The 17,099-nt window shown below is 44.6% G+C and overlaps 1 protein-coding gene across 7 annotated transcripts in view; it reads right to left on the bottom strand.

Moving 5' to 3' along the window:
• The window catches only part of LOC140395377 (uncharacterized), a 74,418-nt gene extending 60,775 nt beyond the window's left edge, over positions 1–13,643 (bottom strand). The window contains exons 1-2 of one of the 7 annotated variants that reach the window (XM_072483058.1): positions 13,460–13,643; positions 6,834–10,518 (exon numbers count right to left, since the gene is read on the bottom strand). In XM_072483058.1, coding sequence (XP_072339159.1) covers positions 6,834–10,490 — 3,657 coding nt within the window. In that variant the 5' untranslated portion in view covers positions 10,491–10,518; positions 13,460–13,643. The other 6 variants (XM_072483062.1, XM_072483057.1, XM_072483059.1 and 3 more) reach the window with 6 other exon arrangements.
• Between the last annotated feature and the right edge of the window lie 3,456 nt (positions 13,644–17,099).

Below are 17,099 nucleotides of genomic sequence, written 5' to 3'. Positions count from 1 at the left end.
GGCTTTGAGAGGTCAATGGGTAAGGGAGTCAAGTAGCAGGCAAGTAGGACGGTGAGGTCGGGTCAGGTGAGGGCTGGACTGGGCAAGGCAGGGGCAGTCAGGTGTTGGGGACATCAGTTGACTCATTACCCAGGGTTAGATTGGGATTTTTCTGCGTAACATTTTCTAGATAATTATTCAGGTGACTTAAGTCAAAAACAACCAACATCTTCGATCCTAACTCTGAGCGAGAGACTTTTTCAGAGGGTTCTATGGAGGTGAGGAATTGCCCATTGGAACTTAAACTTCCAGGGCAATTGCCAGAGTCAGTGCATTGGGGCTTCTGAGGGATCCACCAGCACAGCTTGGGGGATACGTCCGGTCTCTGAAGATCTGGAGATTAGACTATCTGGGCCAGTCTCTCCATCAAGGAAAATGTGCAAACTAGAAAAGCCCTTCCATATAAGTATCAGCAAGAAGCATTTGAAGTTCAGGGCTGCAGTGCAAGATAGATGCGTTCATAGATCATCATAGAATTTACAGTGCAGAAGGAGGCCATTCGGCCCATCGAGTCTTGGAAAGAGCACCCTACCCAAGGTCAACACCTCCACGCTATCCCCATAACCCAGTAACCCCACCCAACACTAAGGGCAATTTTGGACACTAAGGGCAATTTATCACAGCCAATCCACCTAACCTGCACATCTTTGGACTGTGGGAGGAAACCGGAGCACCTGGAGGAAACCCACACACACACTGGGAGGATGTGCTGACTCTGCACAGACAGTGACCCAAGCTGGAATCACCCATCCAGTACTGTACATCCAACAAAATTAGATTTACATTTAAATAAAAGGTTGAGATTTAGTGATCAATTAAAAATACAGATTGTACAAAATGAGCCTAACGTACAACAGCAGAAGCTGGAATGTGGAAAAAAAAATCAGTTCAGATAAACAGAGGAGAACAAAGAAGAGAGTTCACAAAAGACTGATGAATAGGTGCAATAAAAAAAGTGGGAACTAGTAGTCATCAGTGTGGCAGCAGGTCTGATACTCAGACTGCTTATGCTCATGAATTTTGTTTAGTCTGAAAACTAGAGGCAAACGTGCTCAGCAAGGACTTTAGCTTCCCAACCACATGACGCACACTTAATCACTTCATAGAAACATCAGATCACTTGCACAAGACATCACTGCAATGAAATGAGCACGTTTTCGTCAAAGAGTCAGGATGAACGCGTTTAATTTGTCTGTAGATGCAACATTAATTGAGAGCACAGAATCATAACTGTGTATTGATGTTCCAACACAGAATCTGTAAAAATGAAGCTTCAAACTCAAGCATTAAAACAATGGGTTTTGTTGCATTGTCGATAATAGGCACTCAAGAAAGGCCAGAATTCTCCAAAGGGCAAGCACCACACAAAGAGGGAGAGAATAAAGGAAAATTACAAAACGGCTGGTAATAACTAAAATCATTTTCGACAAGAGGTCCACTGCAGGTCAAGTCCCCAATCAAAAGGGCGAATCATACATGCGAAGTGAAGTGAGAAAAAAATTACTTTAAATCTTCTCAAAGATAAATGTAGCCATTATCTAGACTAAACTATTACTGTCCGGGTAAAGTTAAGGCAGTCGCAGGTAGCTTAATTTTCTTTTAAATCAATTGCACTCTCAATAATTCAACTGGCGTCAGGCTGTGTGCGCTTGCTATGCTGGGGCAGACAAAATGGGAATACGGTAATCCCCTTGGAGCGCAGCCACATTGGTGTCAAAAGTATCTTGATTTTCAGATTTATTTTCCAATTTAAAAGGAAAACTGAATTTTGCCTAAAAAGCAGGTCAAAAACACCAGGCTATTTCAGTCAGTCTTCTTCCGAAAGACTAATCTGTTGAATTACAAAGTTGCTCAATATAACCGTATGTTTGTTTTAAAAAAACACAGCAGCAATTCCAGGAAGCAGCTAAGTGACACGAGGCAATTGAAGACCTGCCACAACAAGTTGTCAGGCTGCAAATGAAGTAGTTAATGCTGTTGATGGTTTGTAGCTCTGCATTCAGCAATACTCCTTGCTGGGCTGTCATGACTGTTTTGTGATAAATAAGATAAAAATTATGTATGATAAAGATGCAACAGTTAAACACACTCTGGTTGGGCGCTGTTCTGGTTCCTTTCTACAAGAAAGTAAAATGTTGTCAGATCCATTTCTTGAGTTTACCTCATTTGGTGCAAAAAAAAACTTTCACGGATCAAAATGATTATGTATTTGTAACTGAGGAAGTTGTTGATTGTTACTGAAAACCAAAAGATAATATAATCCAAATCTTTAAAATGCTAGAAGGAACAGTTAATGTAGATGTAAAGTAGGCTATTTAACTTAGGCATGCATACAAGATTAACAAGCCTCAACTAAGATTCAAGATGAGGGAGAATTATTTTTTCCATTCCAGAGTAATGGATATGTGGAATGAACCAGCACCTAAAGCAGATAACACTGATTAGCACCTTAAGGGAATAAAAACAGTTGACTGATTATCTAGTTAGGAGTGGGATTGTGGTTTAGAAAGCAGCAATCACATCTTACAGAGTGCACCAGCTCCTGGGTTGTTGGAGTGATGGGGATATTAAAATATGGAAAGGAATTGGCCAAGGATTAAATAACAAAGGATGGAAGTTGAGACAGATACTTGCTTTGGTTGGGAGAAACAAGTCAAGGTCGTGTTTTTTTTAACAGAACATCCTGCAGATTGATGATCCCCCATGGTCGAGTATATTACGTATGAGGTGCACAATGGCTTCAATATTGTCTTTGTGGAGTATTCACTTTCTTCCCGTGTCTGCGTGGGTTACCTCCGGGTGCTCCGGTTTCCTCCCACAGTCCAAAGATGTGCAGGTTAGGTGGATTGCCTACGCTAAATTGGCCCTTAGTGTCCAACGGTTAGGTGGGATGGGGGAGTGGGCCTTGGTAGGGTGTTCTTTCAGTGGGTCGGTGTAGACTCGATGGGCTGAATGGCCTCCTTCTGCACTGTAGGGATTCTATGAATATATTAAACAATATATCCTTCTTTGGATACCTCCATGCTACTCAGTCACAAGATCTTAGCCATCCATCCTGAAGACTCACCAAGTTAGAACCGAGCCATATCGATCAAGGAAGATCCAGGGTCACTCCTTTGTCTGTGCTGTGTTAGCTGATCTTAGATTGGATAGTGGTAGCAGACATACCACCGTTCATACTTTAAAGAGTCAGAGTGGGAAGAAAAAAAAATAGCAAAGGCTGCCATTGTTTCCAACTGGAAAAGCAGTTGTGTAGCTCTTGGGTGAAGAGGATCAAATAGACATGAAGTCCTACAAATTTCAATAGCCTGCTGATTCATTCGCAAAGTTCACATGAGCAGAATTAGCACCATTTGGGACACGAGGTGCTGCCATTGACCATAGAGCCCGCCTCGGAAAGGAGTCACTGCTTTTAGGCCAAATAGAGGTCATAGTAGAAACTAGTAGGAGAAAGGAGGGGCTAAAATGTTTCCTCTGCTATAGGGCTAGGTTGTGCTCCCTTTGATCTCAACCGGTTTTACTCTTCAAGTTATAGCTACATGAGAATTATTAGCCACATATCTTAAATAGTAGTAAAACTAAAACTTGCATGTATGTTGCACCCTGAACATAGAAAAAACATTCCAAGGCTCTTCATAAGGGCTTAAGGAAAATCTATAAAGTTGATAATATAATATATTTGACTGAAATAAAAAGCGAAACTGATATGCCAAACAGTGTCAGAGCTTGCGAAGAGGCCATTTTGCTAAAATCAACAAAACAAAGGGGCGGCACGGGGGCACAGAAGTAGCACTGCTGCCTCACAGCGCCAAGGACCCGGGTTCGATTCCAGGTCACTGTCTACGTGCAGTTTGCACATTCTCCCCGTGTCAGCGTGGGTCTCAAAAGATGTGCAGGGTAGCTGGATTGGCCACATTAAAATTGTCCCTTAATTTGAATAATAGGAATTGGATATTTTAAATTTAAAAACAAAATCATCCAAATGTGCAACATATTCCATTGTCAAGATAGCTTTAATGATGCACGTTCATATTAAATTGTGATTTAAAATGGTTAATTACAACGCATTTAGATGGAGAAGAACCAAACATACTTCACTTCATTTCTCAACAAGTGGAATACAATGGAGTATTTTCTCTGGACATTGAGTGTATTGCATCAACAAGGCATTGGAGCACAGTATTAATAAGGCATTAGAGTACAGTAAAAATCACCATCGTAAACTTGCAAACTGTAAAGGAGGCTCAACTGAGAAAGCGAATAGCTTAACTCTGCAACCAAGGGTTTCAGAGCAGCTGAAAAGCAAGTGATTCTAAAAACATGCAGGGAGAAACTGAAAATATCAAAAAGGAGGAAGCAGAGAATAATAGTGTGAAATATGCAGCGAGCAAATCAAGAAACGGAGATGACGCGGGTACGACACACCACATAATGGGACAAATCTTCAACTTAGTGGGAGCACTCCCGCCTCAGAGTCAGAAGGTACAGGCTTTTAACCGCAGCCCAGATAGGGGTTTTGGGCTCTGAATTCTGCCAGTTTCTGGCTCTGAATTCTGGTTTCAGGGTATTCAGTGGGATATTCATGTCCAGCAGATGAGTTCCCCCTGCCCCTGCAAGCCGCCTCACCATTTCAGATGCACTAACCATTCATTGGTCTGGTGATGACCATGACAGGAACATTCACATGGTGGACTACAACTGTCAATTAGCCCGAGAATCCTCCCACTATTCTCCAAGGGAAGACTGACGATACAAAAACAACCACATACTGAAGAAAAAATATTAAGAGCACATACTGAAATAACACCGGGAATATCAAAGAGCAGACAAGAGAAACAGATTTTTGGAAGGCATGTTAAAGCTGCAGGCATAAAATACATTTAGTTACTGCCCCAGTTAAGTAGCCAATCAGAAACGCGATGCAACTACCTGCTTCATACGAGGGCCACAGACAAATCAAATTCTTTGTTACCTATACAAAATTCAAGTTATCAGAATGATAAATAGAAAGTGTAAACAATCCAAAGGAAAGGGTAGGTGAGGGTCACATGATTTCTTTTGTTAACTGATCAATAATGCAAATGTTACAAAATGAAGCTAAGTTGACCCCCGGACAGCTGAAAATGCACTCCAGTAATTCCATATTGGAGATTAAATCTGGCGGTTGTGTTTAATTATAAAGGCACTGGTGTGAATACAGTCAAACCTCATTACTACAACCTTACAGGACTGCTAAGGTCTATCAGAGAATCCACCGAATCCCTACAGTGCAGGAGGTGGCTTTTCGGCCCATTGAGCCTGCACCAACCCTCCAAGAGAGCATTCTACCTGGGCCCAATTCCCCACCCTATTCCCATAACCCACGCATTGATCATGGCCAATCCATCTAACCAGCACGTTTTTGGACTGTGGGAGGAAACTGTAGCACCTAGGAGGAAACCCACGCAGACATGGGGAGAACATGCAAATTCCACATAGACAGTGACCCGAGGCCAGAATCGAACCCAGATCCCTGGCACTGTGAGGCACCAGTACTAACCACTGTCCTGCTGAGTGTCTTTGCATCAGAGGTTTGAGCTCCTGTATCAATTATAATCAAATTTACACAAACCAGGAACTATTCTAACAAATTCTTAAAAACAAAAACTTTTAATAAAATGGTCTCACTCTATTAAGTAAACTAGAGGTTGCACTGTGCAATGTGATGCAATGTCCATCTCCAAAAAAGCAAAGTCTATATGCACCTCCTGGGCAATTATCTGGTCTTTAATGAGCATTCAACTTTACGTCCTCCTGGAGCTCCAAGCACTATCCAACTCAAGACTTTCACAAAATAAATGTACTCATTTTAAGTTGATATTTAAAGTTTCTGACACAGTCAACAGCAGTAGACTGAAACAGGAAGACACAAATTTGACAATGTTAGATGTGTCAAGGGGCAATAGGCAAGAGTGCGGAAGTGAGAATCAGCTGGCCTACTCATGTGTATTTCCTTTCAGCAAGATGGCTGGAATGAGCTGGGCAATGTGAGAGACAACATCGAAGGAAACAAATAGAGGATGACTGGGTAATGCAGTGAGTTAGCGAGGACTTGGACATTCAAAATCAGCACCAAAAAGAAACAGAGGTGGTAAATAAACCTTATAATGCCTGTCGTATACAATTTGCAGCCAGGGATCAGGCTGTGTGCAACTGGGAACATGCAGCTGCAATCTCTTTGCATTTGCTTCATTAGAAAGGGGAAAGCGATTTAAAATAGGAAGTTTCTCTGCTCCAGACAAAAACCATGGTTTCCCTAAAATTCTCATTTAAGTACCAGTGTTGTTTAACATGGGTTAGTCAATCTTGGGTGTACAAATTAACTTATATTTTATCCACAGGAAAAGGCTCACATCCCTTTGCCTTTCCCAAGCTTTCTTACTGGAATTGCAAACCACACCAAATAGTTTACTGGACACCTCCAGCACACCTCCTTCAAATTTCTGATACAACGCGATTAAGAAAATGTCTATAGAAGGTTCTAAGACCTGGAATGCTTTAACCAAAACTAATTTGTAAAATTGCTTTTATTTCTACCTGCTCGGTTGAAATGATTTACTGCAATGAAAATAAAAGATGGTTATCACAATTTTCCACTCCTTGATTATTTCTGAATATTCTGAAGTTGTAATAAATTTCCAGAATATTGGTCTAAAGACAGTGCCTGCCATTCATTCACTAAAGATCAAAAAAGATTGAGACGGTTTACACGTTCAGGACCTGTACAATACTCTAAAATTCCTCATCTTACTTACCGTCTCCCGTGCGATACTGATAGCCTCCAGCAAACCATACAGCTTCCCTCTTACAAGAAATATACCAGCACACCAAGTCACACAGTCTTCATGCATCCAGTATTCATTAACGTCCATTGGGACTAAGGGAGGCTGGTACCATTCTTCCAAAGACAGCTCACTCTTAGGCTTCTTACTATCGGAACCTTTTGTGGCCTCTTCAACACTGTCCAAACCTCTGCGTTTCTGGCCACGGGTTGTTGCCCCTTCCCTTGTTCTAGACTCCTGATTTTGTCCTGGAGTTTTATTTACTGCATTCCTAATAGAATTACAACTAGGGCTAGAGACAACTGTACCAACTTGATCAATCTTGATATCTTTTGACCGGGCAGTTTGGTTGTTCAAAGGTGTATATCCTGCAGGATAGAACGGCCCAAAAAGATCACCTTGCTCCATAGCATTTGCAGACTGGCCACAAAGACAACAGACTAGAAAGCTTTTCTGAGAGGCCTCATTAATTGTAGGACCCAATGTCAAGCAAGATGACTTTGGAACTGCACCATGCGACTGCTGCTGGGAATGTTTTTTTTGTTTAAGATTGTTACTATCCTCCTCGGCGTAGTTTATTACTGTGCACATGGAATAACCCTTTGTCTCTATCCTAATGTAAGGTGAAAAACTATCATATCTATCACGTCGGTCCTCAGTTTTAAGAGTCAATGCTCTGAGCTTGATCTCAGGCTCATCAGGAGCAAAGAATGTCGAAGGTAGTCCCTGCCGTGTCTGTCGCTTTTTACCTGCCGGTTTGCGTATTCTTTTCCTTGCTGTGCCCCTTGTCCTCTGCTGTGAAGATTGTTGACGGGGCGATATGCAGTTCTTTGGCTGACTGGCATTCCTTCTGCTCCTGTCTAAACATTTGAGGTCAGCTTTACCAAACTCTTGTTTACTGCCCGAAGTATGCCCCTTCCAGCAAATATCTGTCAACTGCTTTGAAGATGAAGAGGCGCTGCACAAAGATGTGGCAGGGGAAAGAGAAGTGCTCAGTTTTTTTGCATGTTCCTGGCAAGTGCCTGGAATTGAGGTAGATTTATTTTTGTTCAGTTTCTCCACAGCTACTGTGCCTGCTTCTCCATTGTTAGCCTCATTCTGTTCTTGCATTTTACACTTCAACTTCATTTTTTGTGAGGAATCTCTGCTGCAGAGAGAGAGTCCAGCACCACTCTTGGACTTCTGTTCTGCAGTGGAGCTGAATGATTTGCTTCTTGGTGGTTGAAACCGGGTAGGAGTCTTTGCATCTCTGCTTCTTCTTAGTCTCTCAGTGAGGCTGCTAGACGTTCTCGACTTGGGCTGAGTTACAATATTTTGCACAATCTGCTCCAGTTTCATTCCTCGTTGCCTTGGCGGAAGAATCTTCCTTTCAAAATGTTTGGGCTCAGCACTACCATCATTTTGGAGAGGTTGATCTGAACGTTTCTTCTGATTCACATGTTGTTGGCTTGCCATCCTCCAATTCTTAAGATCCTGAGTTTGAGCCTGATCCTGGTGTAGATCAGCTTCTGTAACCAAACAGCTATCACTCTCCTCATCAGAGATGTAGACTACATCATTGTCCTCGGACTTGGCCACCAAGGTCTGCTTCCTTCGGTTAGGAATTTGTGGTACTGCCTGACCAGCTAGGGCTTCGCACACATCGTCACTGCTGGAGCTCTGACCACTTTTCCCTTCAGAGTTCGCATCAGGGTCTCCCTCCTCTCCAGGATCAATGTTTTTTCCAGATTTAGCTAAAGAGAGACTCATAGAAATGCTGCACGACATCGATGCAACATTATTTTTTTTCAAGTCTAATACATATCCTCGAATGTCACACTTCCCCTCTGCTTCAAGAACATTTAGTTTGTGCAATTCAAGAGAGCAAGGCTTTATCCTCGGATGGCTACTTTCTGAAGCTGATGGCTTCTGCAAGGAAGACGACATTTGTTCGCTAAATGAAGCTGAATTTCTGCTGTTCTCACACACATTGTTAATTATGTGCACTGATTCAGGGATCTCCTTCAAATCCAATTTGGCTGCAGAGAGGGTATCATTTGCATCATTACTAGAAATTTGGTTTTGAGCTTCCATACAGCTATCATCATTACTTTGAAGTTGGTTAGTTATTTCAAAATTTGGTGTCAGATCTCTACTGCATGCAGAAGTCACACTATCTGGTGAGCTGTATTCAAATTGAACTGGGCTGTTACTTTGGGTGTTATTTAGGTCAGATGTTAAAGCCACTTCTTGGTCACATGGCCATTCTGCAGCTTTCATACCGTGCTGTGATAAGATATCATTTTCTTGCACATGTTGAAGGACTGTAATGTTACTTGTAGCAAGCCTCGCTTTATCTGAATTTTGCAGCACATTATATGCATTGGGTGCGTCGCTGCAAGTTGATAACACATTGGTCCCGACATTTTCCGTATATGCTCTCTGGCAACCATCTGGGCTTATTAAACTTTGCAATAGTTGTATTGAATTTGAAGATACTCCACTTCCCTCACAAACTGGTGAAACATTATGCTCCCCTTCTTTTAAATCTTTTGGATATGTTTGATCAAATGCATCCTCACTCGATCTTGCTTCGGATTCAGCGGGTACTGCGAGTTCTGAACATTCAATGACATTTTCTACTTTTATTGTCATTGTTGCCTGGTCTTTGCAGTTTCGATTCAAGTCACGGACAGGCTGAAGCTCTCTCTCATCATACTGGTTACTCAAGCTTTTAACACCAGCGAAGCCATTCTGTGTTTCAAAGAGGTCCATTTGACCCAGCTGGTTTCCATTGTCACACTGCTCTTTGTTTTTTGGATTGTTCTCTGGTGTCGGAGATCCAGTTAGTTCTATTACAAGCAGTTTGGAGTCTTGTTCAGTTTCAGCAGGACTTACAGGATCAAGCCATTCATTTTCCGGATGTACTTCTTCAGAAAACTGGCATACAGAGTCATGCGCTTCCAAATCAGAAGAAACACTAGACTGTTCGTACAAGGTTTCCTCCACAGTATCTAACGTCTGTTCGAGTGGACTATTACATGATTCAGGTTCAAGGTCTGCAGAAGCAGCTAATGGTAAATCCAAGTCCAATGTTTTGAATCTGTGCTGGTTCTTAAGACTACAGTCTATTCCATTTTCAAGGCCTCTTCTAATGGATTCCAGATCACCAGACTGTGCCAACACAGAGCTCTCAAATGATGAGTCAACAAAATCGGTAGGTATGCATGAATCTAATGAGGCTGGCACCATCTGCTGCGACTGTACACAAACAGATGGAATAAAGAGCGATGACAATGGCTGCTCATGCAAGGAATGCTGCAATATCCGTTGGGAAGAGAACAGGTGAGGCCGATTGACATAAGAAACAGTGACTGTGGTACTTGAGATGGCATCATCCAAGTGTACCTTGTCAGTCTGAGGTACAGTAGACCCAGTGTTGGTCTCCAAGTCATCAGCTGTGTTTTTAGTATACAAATTGTATTGCATATCCATGGTCCCACTATGCAATAGTTCTAAAGGGTCATTTGCCTGCAGCTCCTCTCTTTCATTTCTTGAACAATCAACAGAATAATCCACAGGGATGCTGAAATTAATTATGTCATCTGTTCTGTTTTGTAAGCCATCAGCCTGGTCCTGTCCCGACTCCATCACAGGACCTTTTCTACGTCACTCTGCTCTTGGGGGACAAAAAAAAAAGTATATAACTATTTAATAGTATCAATTAGTAATAAATCAACACTATCTTTGTATATAAAATTAGAAAAACTATTTCACAAAAGTTATGTAGTCTCTTACATCAATAGATGTTCCTACAGAATATCTTCGAACATGTCAAGTAACTTCTTATACATATTGAAGATCCCGTTATTGGGTCAATAGATTAAGTGTGTAGCAGAATCTCACACGTCAAAAGTCAAGTTCATCTATTTCGCATGGTGTTACTAGAGCGAATTGGTCCTGGAGAGCCAGGATCCTGGGAGAATCTCCCACTGCTTTGAAAAGAATCATGATATTATTTAACATCTGCCTGAATTTTCAAAAATGACAGCCCGTAAAGAATAGCGGCAACTTTGACAATGCAGCATTACCAGAGTACATACTCAATACAGGGGGGCATATATCAAGTATTTAGTTGGGAAGAAACTGAATCAGCCCATCTCTTTCCTTGAAAGGAAGCAACTCATCTATGGCTTTGAGACCAAATGGAATATATTGTGATGAGGCTGGTTAACTCTTTAGAATGGGAAATGATTTTTGTTGACCAAGATAGGCTGACCTCACTCAGTATAGCCCTGACCTCACTCAGTATAGCCAAGTACCATTATTAAATAGTTGTACATTTTATTTACATGCAACACCCCTTTTATTCTTTTCTCACATTTTCCTTCCATTGGTACACCTTTCCTCTCAAGACAGAAGCTTATAAATGAGGTATGGCTTCATATGTATTATTTAAAACATTAATATCATCCCATATTTTTAGTTTCTAAATACAAATGTGAACCAGCAACTTCTATCAAATACGAATTTGTTGACTGTCGATTCCCTTATTTGAAACCTCATCATAAAAGTGCCTTGCAGGAACAATCATCTGCATGCTAAGAGTGTCCATAACTTCATGCAATAGTCTAGAGCTGGGTTCCAACAGATTTGTAAAATATCGTAAGTTGTCAAAACAAAAAAAAATGTTTTTGAAAAAAAAAAACTGCCATAGGGAATCAGAAGATTACGGCAAAATAAATTATCTGTTTAACAGCTATTCAGCTTCCAAATATAATATAGTTATAAGTGTAAATAAAAACTACCTAGTTACATTAATTTTGGAAAAAGACATGCATGTATTGGAAATATGAAGTCAATGAAAGACTCCCTGTCCCAACTGCAGTTGCCCAATTAATAACCTTTTACACTAACAACAGTATATGGGGCTCTTATTAAATCAGTGTCACACACCACATTGCCGCCCCCGCCCCGCCCCCCCCCCCCACACCCCCCCCCCCCCCACACCCCCCCCCCCCCCCCACACCCCCCACCCCCAACAACACTGAAGCCCCAACATAACAGACAAAGACAGAACATCAAAAGACAGTGATCTGCACAGTTAAGACGCAAAAGTTTAGCAACCAATTTCTGGAATAGATACATGTACATATATATATATATATATATAATATATGCAAAGGTTACCAATATTTAAATAGTAGGCCTGTGAAAGGAGGAAACACTGCTAAGGCGGGTATCCTTTGTCCTTAGGAGCTTCATCAAAACACAAAGACCGTCACTTCAGTTAGTGCTGCATGCACAGTCTCATTCATTTCTACTAATTACCATAGCGCACAGAAGAGCCGCATCCTAAGTGGATGGAACAAGGCAGCACACGTGATCTCACAGCAGACATGAAGTACATGTGCAGCCACAGAGCAGGAAATAAAACTGCACCTCGAGATGATGATATTGGGGGGGGCACTTCTAAACACAATGTGTTTCACCTTGAAACACAGGGTTATTTCCCATTAAAAAGGGCTATTAATAAGATAAGATGGGGGTCAAAGTATAATTTTAAAATGTTTATTGTTCAAACAATATTTCTTTGATGAGATGATCAGAATAAAAGCGTTCAATTCCTCACAGGCTTTTAAACTCAAATACTTTGCCACATTTGTAAGTGAGGGTAAAGTTTCTAACCACTTCATTCCAAAGTACACTGTGACAGCTGTGAATTAGCAATTTAGTTATAAACACGGGAGTAGGAGGAGGGTGGCTGAATCCTTTTTGCTTCTTTTACGTTAATATATAGAGGCATCTCATCCCATCAGAGCAGACAGAACTTTTCATTAACAGCTGGTTGCTGCAGTAGTACAGGAATCAGAGTCCGATTTTTACAACATTGATGCGTTCAAAGGGATCATCACGCTGCGCGGAGTTGGCATTAAATGCAGTATTATGGTAAAAATGCACAAGTCACCGCAGTAACTAGTCTAATATAGTCTGAAAAGGAGGAGGGGGGTGGAGTGACACGGACCTGGAACAAAAGAGTGTGAGTGAACAGTAGTCCACTTAGTTAGAGCTCGATGTTGGATAAGACGCCTTTTAAACTCTGGGGTGCAAAAAAGACAGCCGAAGATCTTAAAATCGAAAAATTACCTTCCACAAGGCTCATCAATGAAAGCCGAATGATGAGTGACTTTATTGAACAATTACCCGGCAGCGGCCTAGAATGGGGAGTGGATCACGCGGCGGGGGCAGCACTCCGTATGCCCCGTCTTCAAAATAAATGGCCAGGGCCACATGGGGGTTTGATCCAAACAAAGGAAGTGCCGCCCGTCACCGCCTACCTCAAAACGCCCTCACACTCTCTCTACATATATATGTTAAACCAACAGCCTGCGACCGGGCCCTGGCCCCCTTCCACCTCCTCGCGCTAGGCCGCACAGGCTCGCTGACTCACTCACTCGAGTCCCAGGCTGCGTAGGCCGCCAACTAGGCCTCGCGGTGTTTGGAAACAAAGGACGGGAAGTGCGGACGGGGGAGGCAGGGCCCGGATCAGCCTCTGCTTCCTCTCTCCCCGCCCCCCCGCTCACTCTGGCCGAGGGAGTTTCTCTCTCTCTCTCTCTCACCTGAATCCACCCCGGTGTCTGAACGCCTTGTCTCGCCGGGCCGGGCGTTGGGGCTGTCACTCAGACGGCCGTCGCCATGGCAAACGCCGTGCGGCTGTCACTCGGGGACAGAGTGGCGGGGGGAAGGGGGCCGTCGCCATGGCAGCGCCTCGCGGACTGTCACTCAGGCGGCCGTCGCCATGGCAGCCACAGGCTCTGCCTCCTGGCCCCCAGCAGTTTCACGCTTACAAATCCCTAGCCCCTTATTCTTAGCAAATTGTTAATTATTGTGCTTTATATCCAACAGGATAAACCAAATACTTATGGCAAATTAGACTTCAGAGCCTAATTTCAGTCAGACTCCACCCTCAAATTTCCTTTTCCGTTACATATTCTATAGATGGAAAGAAATCCCCCATATATATTGATTCACTTTCTTTCAATTCAGCAGATCACACTCTGAGTTGCCTCCCTGCACTCATAACTACAACTTCTATTTACAACACTCATTGCATGTCAGACATACAGCCCAAGAGTTCTCCAACCCCTCGATGCACTATGGCACCCAGGGCCTTAGGCAGTGGCCTTCCCCTTTTTCGCCTTTGCAATAGTTGTCCCAAGCTTCAGTGAATGGTTCAGCAGATGGAAGGCAACAAATAGGACGAGTGGACCTAATCCCACCCCCAGTTTGCACAAAACCAGACGTATCTGACCATGTACACAAAACAGCATGTTTCATTTAGTGTCTTTATCTGTTGTACAATTCTTCAAAAAGTAAGTTTGATGATAAATCTTGCAATTAAAAACACAACTTTAAATATACAAGAAGCTAAGGCTTTTTTTAAGGAGTAACCTGATCAAAATACAATTGCATTTTAAACTGTGTGGTAGTCACCACTGTTTGTATAATATGTACATGAGAGGTAATACGGTAAGGTTCCTGTACTACAGGTACGGGGTAGATCCCTGCCTGCTGGCTCCGCCCAGTAGGCGGAGTATAAATGTGTGTGCTCATCCAGCTGCAGCCATTTCGGCAGCAGCTACAGGAGGCAACACATCTCTGCTTAATAAAGCCTCAATTACATAGATTACTCTCTACTCTCGTCTCGTCGTAATTAATAGTGCATCAATTTATTAAGCAGAGATTTTACAGCGATGGACCTACGCATCAAGTCAGATTGCCTGCAGCTGCACCCTCAAGCAGACTACGCCACGTCGGCCTTCGACCACTGGCTAGCTTGCTTTGAAGCCTACATCGGAGCAGCAACAGAACAACCCTCAGAAGCACAGAAACTCCAGATCCTGTACACACGTTTGAACTCCGATATTTTTCCCCTTATCCGGGATGCGCCCAACTACACTGAGGCCATGGCGCTTCTGAAAGAGAACTACATCTGGCCGATCAACAAACTCTACGCCAGGCACCTCCTGTCCACACGGCAACAACTCCCCCGGTGAGTCATTGGACGATTTCTGGCGTGCCCTGCACGCCCTGGCAAGGAACTGCGATTGCCAGGCAGTTTCGGCCATTGAACATACTGAACTCGTAATCAGGGACACTTTCGTTACGGGCATAGGGTCGGCGTACATCCGCCAGCACCCCTTAGAAAGGGGTTCGCTCGACCTCACCGTGACCAAGAAACTCGCGACCTCATTAACGGTAGCCTCCCGTAATGTACAATCGTACGCCCCCGACCGCACGGAGCCCCCTCATGGACATCGTGGGCCCCACCAGCGGCCGCCCCAAGCCTGCACCGCGCGGCAGCCAGCCAACCCCGGGGGGCCCGAGTGCTATTTCTGCGGGCAGACAAAGCACCCCCGGCAGCGCTGCCCGGCGCGGAGTGCAATCTGCAAGACCTGCGGGAAGAAGGGGCATTTCGTTGTGGTGTGCCAGGCCCGGTCGATCGCCGCTGTATCCAGGCTCATTGTTCCTGCACCCCCCACGTGCGACCTGTGGGCTCTCAGCAGAACAAGTGCAGCCCCTGTACGCCACCATCTTCCTCCCATCAGACCTCGTGCGGCCATTTTGGACGGCGCCTCAGGACCCCTGCTCATCGGGCACCTCATCTGGTCGCTCATCGCCCGCAACCGCCGCCGACCAGCCCGGGGCCCACCAACAACAGCCGCAGCTCGCCTCCATCACGCTCGACCAGTCCCGGCCACGCAACGATGGTGAAAGTCGATGGCCACAAGACATCTTGCCTTCTCGACTACGGGAGCACGGAGAGCTTCATCCACCCCGCTACCGTAAGGCGCTGCTCCCTCGCGGTACACCCCGTTACCCAAAGAATCTCCCTGGCCTCCGGATCCCACTCCGTGGAGATCCGAGGGTACTGCATCACCATCCTCACCGTCCAGGGCATAGAGTTCAGCAACTTGATGCACGATCAATTCACAGCGACGAGAGTTGAATACAATTGAGGCTTTATTACTCTAAGATGTGTGGCCTCCTACAGCAACTGGCAAAATGGCTGCTGTATAGGGAGCACACATATTTATACTCTGCCTACTGGGCGGAGCCAGCAGGCAGGGACTACCCCTGTACCTATAGTACAGGGCCTTACCACACATCTCCTAATATATACAACAGTGGTGATTACCACCTTTACCCCCGGTTAAAATTGAGTCCGGAGGGTGTGGTGGAAAACTATATACAGAGCAAGTTTAATATACAGAAGCGAAAAAAATAAAATTCTTTCTGAAGTCCAGTACAAGGTGGTTTGACCTGCTGGTGCCAGGTCCCTGAGGAAGACAGTATCCTGGCAGCCGTCGGGGTACGCTACGTAGGCATACTGTGTTTAGCGTGGAGTAACTGCACCCTTTCAACCAACGGGTCCGCTTTGTGGATTCGGACATGCCTACGGAGGAGTACAGGTCCTGGAGCTGCGAGCCAAGTCGGGAGCGACACCCCGGATGTGGACTTCCTGGGGAAGGCAAAGAGACGTTCATGGGGTGTGTCGTTAGTGGCTGTGCATAGTAGCGACCGAATGGAATGCAGTGCATCGGGGAGGATCTCCTGCCAGCGGGAGGCTGGGAGATTTCTGGACTGTAGGGTCAGTTGGACAGCCTTCCAGACCGTCCCGTTCTCCCTCTCCACCTGCCCGTTTCCCCGGGGGTTATAGCTGGTCGTCCTGCTGGAGGCGATACCCCTGCTGAGCAGGAACTGACGCAGCTCATCACTCATGAATGAGGATCCCCTGTCACTGTGGATGTAGGCGGGGAAGCCGCACAGAGCGAAGATTGTGTTGAGGGCTTTGATGACGGTGGCAGACGTCATGGGATGGCAAAGTGGAATCTGGAGTATTCATCGACCACACTGAGGAAATACCTGTTATGGTCGGTGGAGGGGAGGGGCCCTTTGAAACCCATGCTGAGGCGTTCAAAGGGGCGGGAGGCCTTCACCAGGTGCGCGCTGTCCGGCTGGTAGAAGTGCGGTTTGCACTCCGCACAGACCTGGCAGTCCCTGGTGGTTGCCCTGACTTCCTCGACGGAGTAGGGCAGATTGCGGGCCTTTACGAAATGGTACAACCGTGTGACTCCCGATTGACAAATGTTATCGTGCAGGGTCCAGAGCCAGGCCACCTGTGCGTTGGCACATGTACCTCGGGATAGAGCATCTGGGGGCTCATTGAGCTTGCCGGGGCGATACAAAATCTCGTAG

The sequence above is a fragment of the Scyliorhinus torazame genome, chromosome 18 (assembly GCF_047496885.1).
Source record: "Scyliorhinus torazame isolate Kashiwa2021f chromosome 18, sScyTor2.1, whole genome shotgun sequence".
Classification (NCBI taxonomy): Eukaryota; Metazoa; Chordata; class Chondrichthyes; order Carcharhiniformes; family Scyliorhinidae; genus Scyliorhinus; species Scyliorhinus torazame.
This window is presented reverse-complemented; position numbering and strand designations above follow the sequence as displayed.